This window comes from Paramisgurnus dabryanus, chromosome 3, assembly GCF_030506205.2.
Source record: "Paramisgurnus dabryanus chromosome 3, PD_genome_1.1, whole genome shotgun sequence".
NCBI lineage: Eukaryota > Metazoa > Chordata > Actinopteri > Cypriniformes > Cobitidae > Paramisgurnus > Paramisgurnus dabryanus.
The window spans coordinates 22394530-22408077 of record NC_133339.1 but is presented as its reverse complement, the minus strand read 5'-3'; the positions used below and the strand labels follow the sequence as shown (position 1 = coordinate 22408077).

General features: G+C 37.3%; 1 protein-coding gene across 1 annotated transcript in view; it reads left to right on the top strand.

Annotated features, from left to right (window-relative positions):
* Window positions 1-13548, top strand: part of vat1 (vesicle amine transport 1) — a 29474-nt gene that overhangs the window by 2451 nt on the left and 13475 nt on the right. The window contains exons 2-3 of the mRNA XM_065252665.2: window positions 5546-5753; window positions 12995-13165. Coding sequence (XP_065108737.1) covers window positions 5546-5753; window positions 12995-13165 — 379 coding nt within the window. The remainder of the gene's footprint in view (window positions 1-5545; window positions 5754-12994; window positions 13166-13548) is intronic.

Sequence of the window (13548 nt, the reverse complement as noted above, 5' to 3'; positions counted from 1 at the left end):
TGCTGGGGAGACATTTGAAACGCACAACGAAAGTGACCATTGACTGCTAATAATTATTTCATATACCATGTAAGACCGATAGTATGCGAATCGTTATGCAGAGACTCTTGAGAGCCATAGAAATCATTTCTAAAGATCATGACATCTTCTCACACGATCGGACAGATGCTATTCCTAAACTGCCCTCTTGTGCCCACTCTCCAACTTCATTAGCATTTTAAAAATGAATAATTCATAAAACTTGTTGCTTATACAGGCGCACACACATAATATTTATCAGAGCTCTGTTGCAAGGATCAGATGCATCTGTTCACAATTATCTTCCCCTGGACCACATTGTCAGCCTGGAATTTCCTCTTTCTTTCTCTCTCACTTGCTCGCTCACTCCCCCTCCTTTTGTGTATCTCTGTGTGTGTGTGTATGATTTGACAGGTCGCTGATAAACGACGGTGCAGTGACTATCAGTAAGTCAACAGCAGGGACACGGGCCGTTTTAGCTGAATCTGGAGCTTTGCAACATCTCGGAAGAGCGTCCTTTAAAAATACGATTTTTGGGAGTATTTGCCATCAGAACATCACGTCTTTGAGTTACTCGCATTTAAGAGCGCTTTAATTATGCTATAAAAGAAGAGCTATGGTTTTATGGGTTGTAGTCTGAGACTTCAGTTAGTGGTACTACTACAGGAATGATTAATGTTGTATCATTGTGGAAAAATAATAAAAACGTTCAATACACCGTCACAATGAGAGAAGAGAAAGAAGGGTTGCACATGTGCAATAGTATATTTACGTAACACCATGTGCTGCTACGGTTGAAGTTTGACCTCATTTGAAAATTACAGGTTTTAAACCGCAATTATATGGATAAGATTATCTTGCTATCTTACGATTGCCAAACAACATAAAAACTTTGCATGTTAATGTAGAATGTGTAATCACAGATCGACGACAGCTGTGAAGGTTGCTACATTTATTAATACATTTGGGTTTAATTAATTAAATGCATTTATAATGCTTGGATTTGTGTTTGTCATGCATACTCAATTGCTGATCGGTGTAGATGCATTTTGAAAGCAGCAGTGCAGCCCAGCCAATCCATAGAGCTCACTAGGGTTAAGCGTCTTGCTTGAAGGCAAAGTGGTAAAACAGGATTGTGCACACTATATTTTTCCACCACTAGCTTGCATCCTTTGTGTCAGAGGCCCAGAGCTTTAAACATTGGACTACTGCTGTCACATACAGTTTAAAACAAGCAGACAAAATCATTGTCTGGAGAAATCACAGCTTTTATAAACCAATATATGGAGAAGATCCTACTTAACACGACAGGGTTGGATATTTGCCAATAGATGGTATTATAAGCTTTATAAATCTTAGTTTTAGCACTTTCACGAACACCCACAATTTTGACATTAACCATCTGATGCATGCAAACTGGCTGAAATCACCAGTTTCTACATAATTGGCTGGCACTATGATCTTTCTTAATGGATGCACTAGTCTAAAGCTAAAATTGTTTACTATATTTCAAACTTTTTTTACTAGCATCTAAATTATGTATTTGTTTTATTGACTGTAACCAGGAAAACTGCAAAGATTTTCAGAGTTTGGAGGCACTTCTTAACAAACTAGCAAGGGCGTAGGTTTGATTCTGACATTGGTGGGGACATAAATAAAATGGTCGCATTGCAAAAACTGTTTATCACAGTTTACTTGACATAAACAACAGACAACTCAGTACTTTACTCAGTGACATCCCATCCCATCCCAAATTGAATGTACTATAATAAATTCGTTATGTCCTAGAGCCTAATAAACAGTAACGGTTTAAGTCTTTGTCAAAAAAAAAAGAAAATCACATTGTAACATGAATCCATATTTACTTTATAACATTGAAGAATATGCAATTAATATTTAATTCTTAATTTAATTTTGCCAAAAAAATCCCATCATGCTGTTTCCTGAACAACGTTTATTAACGTTTCTGTAGTTCATATTAAATCTTCTTTCCATTAACAGACAGTAAATCAGTGGGAAAAAAATAGTTTAAAATGCAACCAAGTAATGTAAAGTATTCAGCAATCATGACATGAATTCATGTTTTTACCATGTTGGGGTTATTTTCTTTCATGGATTAGGGACCCCCTAAATAACCTTGCTACCCCATTTATAAAAGGTTGACAAAAGTTTGCAACTCCTCAGGTTAACATGGGATTGTCGTGTATTGGTGAAAACACTGTCCTTATGTGGCACAACTTTTTTGTGCATGAAACGGTTACAGTGGGTATAATAATACTTTTTTCCTCACTTACCTGTAGCCCGAATAATCACGCGCGTCTTGTTGAGTGAACTTTGGCGCGTTGTACAAAGTGAAACCATCCTATCACACGTAGCGAGTAAAGACAAGCCCATCAAAAAGTGATGTGTGTTAGAGAGGCGGGACTAAAGAAATGCAAAGCCAATCATATTAGCGATGTGAGTTACGGAGGCGGGCATTGCAGAGAACGAAAGCTGTTAACCGTTTGTGTACCACATAGAGCGTTATTTTTACAGAACGGGATTGCAAAAGATTTCTAATCTAATTTAAATGATTTCTGACAAAAATATAATAAGTAAAAAATAGAAAACACAAGAACAAGACGGACATTAGTGGTTATATATGAATACAGATTAATTGTTTGGTAGAAATTATTGCTAGGGACAATTCAGTCTTCTCTGAATATTGGTAGGGACATGTCCCTAGCGTCCCACCCTAAATCTACGCCCATGCAAACTAGATATCCATGTGAAAAATGCTACATTTTTGCATTGATTTTGAGTTTTGTCTGTAAAATAATGTTATCGTGAAACGTAGTGCTGTACAATAGTTTGATTTGAATATTTTCTATGCTAGACTTATTGTGGCATCTGTTATTTCAGATGAACCAGCCTCGAAATAGCAAAGTGTGGTTGTAGTTTCTCCTGTTAAACAGTCATTTCCCATCCAAGTGGCCAGAATAAGATGCAAACTACGAGAAAACTGCCTCAACATCAAAACTGTGTGTGTGTGTGTGTGGGGGGGGGGGGGGGTGCATACAGGAAAGCAAAAAGATACTTGGGCAGTGACAAACATCTCACAAGACCTTCAGTTGGCCTTGATCTTGGCTATCTCAGCTGAAATGTTGCTTGTGTGTCTCTACAAGCTCAGAATACAAAGTATGACAAGTTTGTGATACAAGTGTGACTCCTTCATTTAGTAATTCTGCTGTGTGTGATAAAGGAGTGATTTTCCCCAAATGGTGAGTCACGGTCAGGCTTCTTGGTCAAGACGTTATTGTCCATTGATCTATGATGTGCAGAACCTCCAATTAAAGGAAAACGATGACAAGAAATTGCAGCAATGAAGGGAAGAAAGCAAGACATGGAGAAGAGAGGAAAGGCAAACTGTGAGGAGAAGTGAACTGGGGCACAGGCGTATCGGCTTGGGAATATTCCCTCTCTCTAATTGGACTGTATAGACAAAGATGTCCATGTGTCCCTAGGGCCTATTAGTCTGTGTGTGTCTTCCTGTCTGTTAGGGAAATGCTGGGCAAATTAGTGCATTCGCAGTTATTTTTGCGCAGAGCTTCTGTGTTTGTGCGATTCCCTGAGTGACATTGATTGTTTGTGTCAAGTTTGTTGGATGAAAAGAAAAGGGGTAGGTGTGTGTGTGTGTGTGTTTGTGTGTGTGTGTCATTTTGTCTTAAAGTCATAGAAGCTGAAGGATTAGCTTGCTCTTGGAGGAACTGATCATTAAGCGGGAGAGAGATGGGAGATGAAGGGAGGTGATAGACAGAGCGAGTGAGTGGAGGAGGAAGTGGTATGTTTATGATACTACTGACTGAGGAAATCGACAACTGAAGGATGTTGCATTATAAGGTTTTGTTTGTGAGCATTAAAAAGGTCTGGTCAGTGTGTAGTACTTTTTTTAAGAAAGTAATGTGAATGCGGTCTAAAGGTAAAGGTGGGGCAGAAATCGCGCACTCTTATTTTAAGGTCCACTGTGTAGTTTTTAGCGGCATTTAGTGGTGAGACTATGCATTGCACCCAATGGCTCAGTCCACATCTCACCCCTCGCTTTCGAAACTCATATTGAAGCTACGGTAGCTGACACAGGACAAACATGTCATTCCCTGTGTCTCAATTCGTTCCCTAGCTCCCGAGGTCGTGAATCAGTATATCGCGTACACAGGTTCGGGCACTGGTAAGGACCCTAGCTCACTTGACATTGGGACACTGTTCACTTATTATTCTGTCACGTGGCTGCTTAAGCGCGTTGTGATCACTCACAGCTGTTAACCATCAACAACCGGCAAAACCAACATCTCTCTGACTTAATTTTAAAAAATACATTATTCTCATATCCGTGCATAAAATTGAGGAATATAATTACATTTTTTAAATATATTTATATATTTTTTTTAAATTTTAAATAAAAATTATTATTTTAAATATTGAGTAGATTGTGGTCTCTTACTGTGTAGCGATGTAGGGTGCATTATGTCGAGTACCCCCCCAAAGAAAAAACTTGACATTAAAACAATCTCAAACTTTGAATTTGAATTCAACAAAGGTTTAATTCTGAGGTTTATTTACACAGAATTTGTTAAATGTATTTTATAAATTGTCATAAAAGTTGGGGCCCCACTGGCACCATCTTAAGCCCCCCACTTTGAGAACCCCTGGTGTATCGTAATAAAGTTAATTTTGTCTTTATACATCACTGATAATATTATTTGCATTTGTCAAGAGATCCTTCTAAAAGTTACACAGTGCACCTTTAAACGATTTTATTAGAAGTGCCATCTATCGCACGCAAGATTTTTAGAAACCCATAATTAAAAGCGTTTTAAACTTTACCATATAGCTTTCTATTCATGTTTTCAAGCAAAAAATGCTTAAAAAACAACAAGTTAAGTCATGGGATGTAAGATTTGTCTTATAAGTGTGTGTGTGTGTTCTGTTCCCTCCCTGTATCTCTTGGTTTCTGAGGAAGTTGTGGAAGTAGGCACGATGAGTTTTCCTGTGTCTGCATGTTTGTCTGTACGTTCTGAATGGGTCACCAAAGTAAATGGTGGAATTTTAGTTGCGTAGATTTTATCAAACTTCCCCAAATGCAACGTGTTTATCTGCTCAAAAGTGACATTTTGTGAAACAACCCAGATGGCTAACAGCAACAGCAGTTTCAAATATTTATGGAGGTAGCTAGCTGTTTTTAAGGATAATGACAACAAAATATACGTAAGTGAAACCCCAGATCTGTGCAGCTGTGAGATCTTATTGCCAAAGCACAGTTGTTTTTCACGAATGTCAATGTTGAGCTAATCAAGTTTTCTCTAATGCATTCTTCATATGTTTACTGACATATGCTCAAGATTCTTATAGTGCTGCTAGTGTGACTGGTTTGGAGGGTTAATAAAATTTTGGTACTGGTTTCATACTACTGAAAGACATGTTGTTCCTGAAACATTCCTGAAGAGTTTCCCAAACATTCCCTAAGTGGTTCTTTCACCCTTCTCGTCCGTAGGTGGGTGATAAAGTTCTGGTTCTGAACCGGAGCGGCATGTGGCAGGAATTTGTGGTGGTGCCAGCCGCGCACACCTTCTTGATGCCTGAGGGAATGAGCTTTGAGGATGCAGCAGCTCTTCCTGTTAATTACATCACTGCCTACTTGATGCTCTTCGACTTTGGGCACCTGCGCCCCAACCAGAGCGTACTTGTCCATATGGCCGCAGGTAAGTGAGTGAGATTATGAAAATCCTTTGCAGACTTCTTAACGAGTCCGACATGAAATGTAATACAATTAGGTTGATCTATATTTGATTCTTTCAGTTTGGTGAAAGCGAGCTCTGGGGGTTTATGTAGATGAGAGTACAGCAGTGTTTTATATTTACTCATGTGCTTACACCATCGTTTATGTGCGAGTGTGATGGTGGGAGTTTTTGGCGGCGATGAACTGTAGCCGAGTGTTCTCCCTGAGGGATGTCGTACGTACACCTGTATGCAGTGTATGCTTGAGGGGTTTGATAGGAATTTGAGCTCTCTAAATGACGAACTGGGAGACACTGAAAGTGCAGGTGCGAGTGTTGAACAGTTTATTAATTCTCAGCGAATGTTCCCGTAGGTGCTAAATGCGTTTTGGCTAAAATAATGTGCACGATTCCCATAGCAGACGTTTCATTTATAAACATTTAAACAAATTTCTTTCCTGCTGCGAAGAATGTGCTGAAAACTACTCTTCAGCACATTCAACGTCTATGGCTTGTAATTATAGACGTTGACTGATTATGAGTTATTAGTTGTTTGGTTTAAATAACCATTATTACATAATTAAATTAATAATTGTGTAACATTTCGATGGATTTGGCATGGAATTCATCATGTATTAGGGACTGGGGGAACAAAAAATGTAGACATTCACCATTAAAAATAATCAAAGATTTTATATCAAACAATTATCTAAATCAGGGCATTTCAATTTTTTTGTTAGCCGAACCCCTTTGTCCAAAATCCTGCATACTGTACCCCCAGAGATTTTAAAGTAGATATTTAAATATTTTAATAGCACAGTTGCATGTTTAACTTTAAAACCATTCATATATATTTCCGGTATACTCCGCTAAGAATCAATAACAACAAAGTCCCTTTAGAGTAGTTTTTCTAATAACAAGCTAAATAAACAACACTTAAATTACCTTAGTTCAAATCATAGCTAAAGCGTATCAAAAACTACACTGAGGTAACGTTCCTGTAAAAATTTTGTACTAATATAATGTATGCAATCTTAACTGCAGATCAGCTGCCAAACCTCACATCAAATGGAGGTAATCTATGATCGCCATCTTCCCTCATCCTTAGGAAACCAAAACATTTGTTATTTTCGACAAGGTATTTGTTCAAGAGTTCAGTTTAGCAACTGGTCACACTGTTAAACCAACAGAGACCGGAAGTGATGTTTCGCTCAGAGTCAGACCTGCAATCGCGTCATTGCACGCGATATATGTTTATTGTTGTTATTGGACCTTTATCTGGTTATTTTATTTTGCATAAAACCTTTCTTTTCATTTTGCATTAGTTCTCAGTTTCTGATATATTGTAGTGTTGTGTAATGGTCACATGACATGCAGAATTATATATTTACATGTTAACATATTATAATTGATTTTATTTATTGCCTGTTAAGGAAAATTCTGTCCCAAGCCCTATAAGTAAATATATGTGTGGCACAAGCTAGTATTTACAGATTAAAAGTGTTTTTTATTATTCATATTGATATAAAACAGCCTTGCAAAATCTCTTAGTAAATTAGCAAATTAAAATGAGCAAATGAAAAAACAACTTATCCTATTAGCTTCTTGAAGCTTTGGAGGATGTCTGTCTAGATCAGTGGTGCCCAACCCTGTTCCTGGAGATCTGCTGTCCTCCAGAGTTCAGCTCCAACCACAATCAAACCTGGCAATCAAGCATTTCAAGGCTACCTAAAAATAAGAGTCAGGTGTGTTGAAGCTGGGTTGGAACTAAAATATGCAGGAGGGTAGATCTCCAGGAACAGGTTATGGCACCACTGGTCTAGATGGATACTTAAAACGAATGTGTTAAAATAACACATCTTCTGTCTATTTAAGGACAACACACTAAACTTATAACATCTTTGTTATTTTTGGAACAACACACTTTTTGTCGTTTTAACACATCACGTGTTTTCCCTTCTATTTATTTGAACTAAAAAACAACACGAAATGAAACATAATGTGTTAAAATGACACAGTGTGTTAAACAGGATACAGTAACACAAAACAGTGCGTTAAAATTAACACATCTTATCTTAGAGTGTAGGAAGTCAGGCACATTGTTTATGAAGTGTATGAGAGATCTTGCATCATGTGTTAGTTCCTGTGGACTTGCGGTGCACAGATTTGATGATTTAGTATGAAGCTGTGTGGAAACAAGTTTGCTTATTGTAGGGTAGGGCATCTTTGTGTGTGTGTGGTAAAGGGATAGTTCACACAAAAAAAAATCTGTCATTATTCACTCAAGTTGTTACAAACCTGTATACATTTCTTTATTCTGCTGAACACCAAGGAAGATATTTTAAGCAATTTTTTTGAGCACCATTGACTTCCTACTACTTCATACTGCAAGTCAATGGTGTTTGATTACAAATATCTTTGTGTTTAGCAAAATAAAAAAATGTATGCATGAGGGTGAGTAAATGACAGAAATTTAAATTTTTGGTGAACTATCCCTTAAAGTAGATGCGATTTGGTACCATTCAACTTTAGGGCCCTTAAAATGTATGTTTCAGAGTAAAGATAAATATGAATATGAAAATCTGTACATTTGACCCTTAAATATTTTAAAGCAGTAGCTTTGAAATCTTGACATTCAATAGCCCTTTTTGCATCTTTCAAAACACAATGAGCCCTATTCACGAGCAAGAACGTATGTAAGTCCATTCCTACGTAAATAGTTGCATTGAATTAATCGGGACAATTTACATAAAGAGTGCATTTCTGAACGTTCGTGTGTCATGAATAAGGCCCAGTGAACATCAGACCGGAATACTATCACTTTCTCTCTCTGGGCTCTGATACGGGTCCGATATCTCCTGGCTCAGAAAATGTTGGTGGACATATGCATCAGATGCTGTGGGTGTGGATCAAGCTTGGCTCAGCGTGAAAGGAAATGCTCTCGTCCAACTGGTGTTACAGAAACAAGAATTTTCATACTTTAATACTGTCTCTTTAACCGACACACCCAAAAACAGAGCAAGATTTATTAAAACGCAACATTCATGAGCAATAGTATTCACAAACATTTGCAAAGAAATTACAAACAGATTAATAGCATTCGCTGGTGTGTCAGTGGATAAGCAAGCGAGGGAGTGTGTGAGAGAGAGCGAGAGAGACACAAATGAGTAAACTGTAGTTCTGTTTCTAATAATAGTAATTCAGTTTGTTTCTTTTGTGTTATTGTTTTTGTGTGTGCACGTACGTGTGTTGTATATCTGAGTGTGTTGTGCTCAGGAAGTCCTTGGTATCGCAGTGCACAGGATGTTTTTTGGATTCACTATAAAACTGGAAATGTTTCCTCTTTGAGTCTCAGGAAAAAAGTAAAAGTCTTGGGCCTTCATTTATAGTTAAAAAAAAATGAACATTTTGTGTTTTTCAAAAAGTTTCAGATTGGCAGCCTCCGTCCCCATTTTCCTTCATTACAGCCTCAGTTACTATGTACTTTCATTACTTTATTCCCTACCATGGTATGAAAAATGGAGACAAAGGCTGTCAGGGACAATTCTGCATCCCATTTACTTTTATGGACCACAGAAATAAGGTCATAAATTCACAGCATAAATGTGAGATAACAGAAATTGTATTAATTTGGTTATTTTAATTTAAATACTTTAGTTTAATAATTGACACGTTATCCTATTTCTATTACACCATTTACACTTAACTTAAAATTGTGCTGTTTTTGGGTGTGTCCTTTAAAATGCAAATGAGCTGATCTCTGCACTAAATGGCAAAGGAGAGCCAAATTTTGCTTGCAGAGAGGTTTACCAAAACGAAGTTACTGAGTTGAACTTTTTCACATTTTCTAGATTGATAGAAGCACTGGGGAGCCAATAATAGCACTTAAACATGGAAAAAAGTATGACTTATGATATGTCCCCCTTTAATAAAAGGATCCAAACGTTTCTTGATCTGATCGCTCAAGCCTTATGTAGTAACTGCTATTCAGCCCTGATGTGTCCTGGACAACAGTGAAGATTATCTGCTTGTAACAGTAGTTTGCTCTGTCTGGAGAACCTTGAAGGAAAAACATGGATCCCACATGGGTGCTGCTCTTGTTAGCGAAAAAGCAAATGTTGCCCTTGTACCGAAAACCACATTCTGGGGTTGCAACATTCAGGAAGAGCAGTCGCAGTCTGGTATTTGAAATCTGTGAAATCCATTTCTGAGAAGTTTGAGAGTCCTGTCATTTGAGAAACTGTTATTCTTTAAAGGCATAGTTTGCTTAAATAAAAAACTAGCTTGAGCGAGAGACAGGCCGAAATGTCTTTTCAATGCCACAGTTCTCAAATCTCCTTTTTGCGTCCATGTTTTTTAACTTTGAGAGTTGAGTTGTTACTGGACGTGCAAGAACCAAACTTGGTGAGAATAAAAATAATTGAGTAAAGAAGATGTGATAGACTACAGTTTATTTTCAATCACTTTCGATATAAACCAATCAGAGTACCGCTTCTTTATTATAACACACATCAGGCCAGCTTCTATAGACCATTATCTATCATTACCGTGTTGACAATGAATAGTTAAATTGACCAAAAGGTTGATGTACCTGGTTTGGTAAAATTTTAAGTGTAGTGTTGAATTAAGATCAGATTCTTGATTTATGTAAGTGATGCAAATTTACAACCATCCATCACTTTTAATTCTATCAAACAACTTTTATATAAAATCTCTTTTTTTTTTTTTTCCACTCGCTAACTCTGGGTGTGGGCCACACTCTCGTATGTTGAGAATCTGCAGAATTCCTCTGTGTTTTGGGGTTAAAATTCCCTCCCACTGGAGGAGGGTGATATTGCGAGGGAAATATTGTTGTGGCCGAGATTGTTGCTTGCCAAATCTCAGTGCGAGTATGAATGAGTTGATGGAGAGAAACATAAAGAGTTCAGTGTGTGTGTGTGTGTGTATAATGTGTATACACCCTTGTATAAAATGACACGATTAGATGAACATTCATTTTCTCAAGTAAACAATACCATACAATCCTGAGAATTACATCGTGGAATTAAACCAGAAAATCTGCTTATGTGGCCACAGATTCTTTATACTCTGTCTGTGGCTCTCTTGCTCTGCGACACATAATCTTTGTTCACAATGCAAACAAATGTGATTTTAGATTTTGAATATATAAATTATGGAAATTGCAAGTGATGTTCAGACAGTGTAGTCAATTTGTTGTGTATTTATCTCATATGGCAATTACTATGTTATACTATGTTCACTATATGAAGAAAGCTCGTAAAAGCATGTAACAATATTGAAGAAAAATGATGTGATAAACGATACGCAATATGATAATGCTTTAAGTTTGCATAATCAATTTGAACTTGAACATGTTTTATATTCTTTCTGATCGAGCGTGTTTGCTAAAACTTTGACTATGCATAACCTTAGTAAGTATTAAAATAAATGAATTATTGTAACCTATTGCAGTGTGCATATATGCATATATTGCGTACGTGCCACGCCCCAAATTATGAAACTGACTTAAAAATTATATTATTTAAAAGATATTCTAGAGCATGATGTCATATCCTGTTGTCCATGTTTGGAAGGAGTTGACGTGGTCATATACTGAATAGTAAAATTCACACACACAAAATTAGAGCGAATAAAAAAGCACATACTTTTGGAGATTAGCAGATATGTGCACACATGAAAGAGGGTCATTTTTGTGTGTGTTCGTGTGGGAGAGGTTCAGGGGCTCTTTTGGCAGCTCTATTGCCAGTCTTGTGATCGGCTCAGTGGTCATGGGGCGGCCTGGCACTGCACCCCATGAGGTCCTGGAGACGAGACAGAAGGGACAGCAGGTTAAAAAGCTGAGAGAAAGAGAGAGAGAGTTGTGTTTTCATACGCATTTCTGACAGAGAAAATGGCGGCGCTGCTGCTTTCTGCTTTCCAACTCTTCTCGAGTCTCCATGACAACGCAAACTTCATTCACTAGAGAGTGAAAGAGAGAGCTGGTTTAATGAAGTGATGGAACAGAGGACACTGTATATGAGCATTAGATGAGCTTGATTCAGAATTGAACTTTTATTCTGTGAGGGTTGGTGGAGTCAAATGCGATTTACTTCGTCACTGAGAAAAAATGATTTTATATGAAACGGTAGAAGGTTGATGTTTTGTACGTGTGTGTCTTTGAACCTTTGTCATCTTATGGAAGCTTCATTCCATGATATTGAAAGCCAGGAGCACTTTGTAATCCCCTTTTATTACCATCACTGTATGTGTGTGTGCCCTAAGTTTGACATTAGATAATTGATTTAGGTTCATGCAGTGACCTTTAAGTCAGTGCCTGACTCTCTCTCGTGCTCATTCACTTTAAGAAACACACACAGACATACGATTAAAAACATAACATTTGACCCAGTTGAAACTTACAATAGCTTTGTTGTTTTTTATCCTTTACATCATAAACAACCAAATATACAGCAGCAAAGTCCTTGTTATACAATGTAACTACAGAAGAGTCAAGTTTTAAATAGGAAAAATATCCAAACTCTTTGGTTATTTTTTAGCGCAATGCTAATGGTCTAATCAGATTCAATGGATTATGCTAAGCTATGCTAAAAGTGGTACCGCCAGAACCGGAGATCGGCTGAATGGATTCCAAAACGGTAAAAATTTAACTCTAGCGGAGCTGGAAAATTAGTATATTTTCAAAAAAATCTATTATGTCAAATGTAATTAAGACATATTTACATTTTTGTGTAATATTAAACAATACCCGTCTAAATGATTTGCAGCATCCGAGTTACAGTGTGTTATTAGTATTGGACTGTTGTTATCTGGAAATAACAAACCTGCAAATGTCGCAACTGGCCAATCAGAATCAAGCTTTTCAACGAGCCGTGTAATAAGCAGAGACAACAATGCGGAAGTGTCTTATTTAAGAAAATTGTTCAGCTGCAAGCTTTTTATGTTCTTGGAAATAAATTTCACTTCTGAGTTTAAACGCATAAAAAATGCATTAATGCATTGGTCAGACTTATTAGCCCTTGAAACTTCTCTAAAGTTAAACAAGAATAAAACAAGGCTTTGAAACAACGGTTTGTGTGTGTGCATTTTTAGGTCATAGGATTGCATTTGCCCTCTCATAACCTCTTACAGTTCTGCTCCAGAACAGAAAAATGAGAAAACCTGTGACTGCTGTGTTTTCATACATGTCTCTCTTTCTCCCTCTCTAGGTGGGGTTGGTATTGCAGCCACTCAGTTGTGCAAAACCGTGAATGATGTTACAGTATTTGGCACCGCATCGGCCAGCAAGCACGAGGTCATCAGTGAGGGAGGAGTCACGCACCCCATCGACTACAGGACACGTGACTATGTGGAGGAAATCCGTAAAATAAACCCCAAAGGTGAATACAGACATAGCGAATCTGCTTTTAAAAATGTATGTGCAAGGTTGATAACCCTATCAAAGACCACACGGTCCCACTTTGATTTAAATGCTGAAAATTCACCTCTGTATTAATCGCCAAAAATTTGCCTTGTGAAACTTGTTTGGCACTATGTGTGAAAATAACCTTGCAAATGTATTCAAATTCAAGACAGACAAACTAAACAGTTATCCACATTTGAAGCATAAGAAATACAGTTTGAATGTGACTTAAAATTCCTTAATGTATATTTGGGATCGCAGTGATCCCAGTGCTGTACATGTAAAAATAATAATATTTTGATGTAATCTGCACATTGCTTTTATTTTTTTTATTCCTCTAACGTAATCCAGTCCTCATAG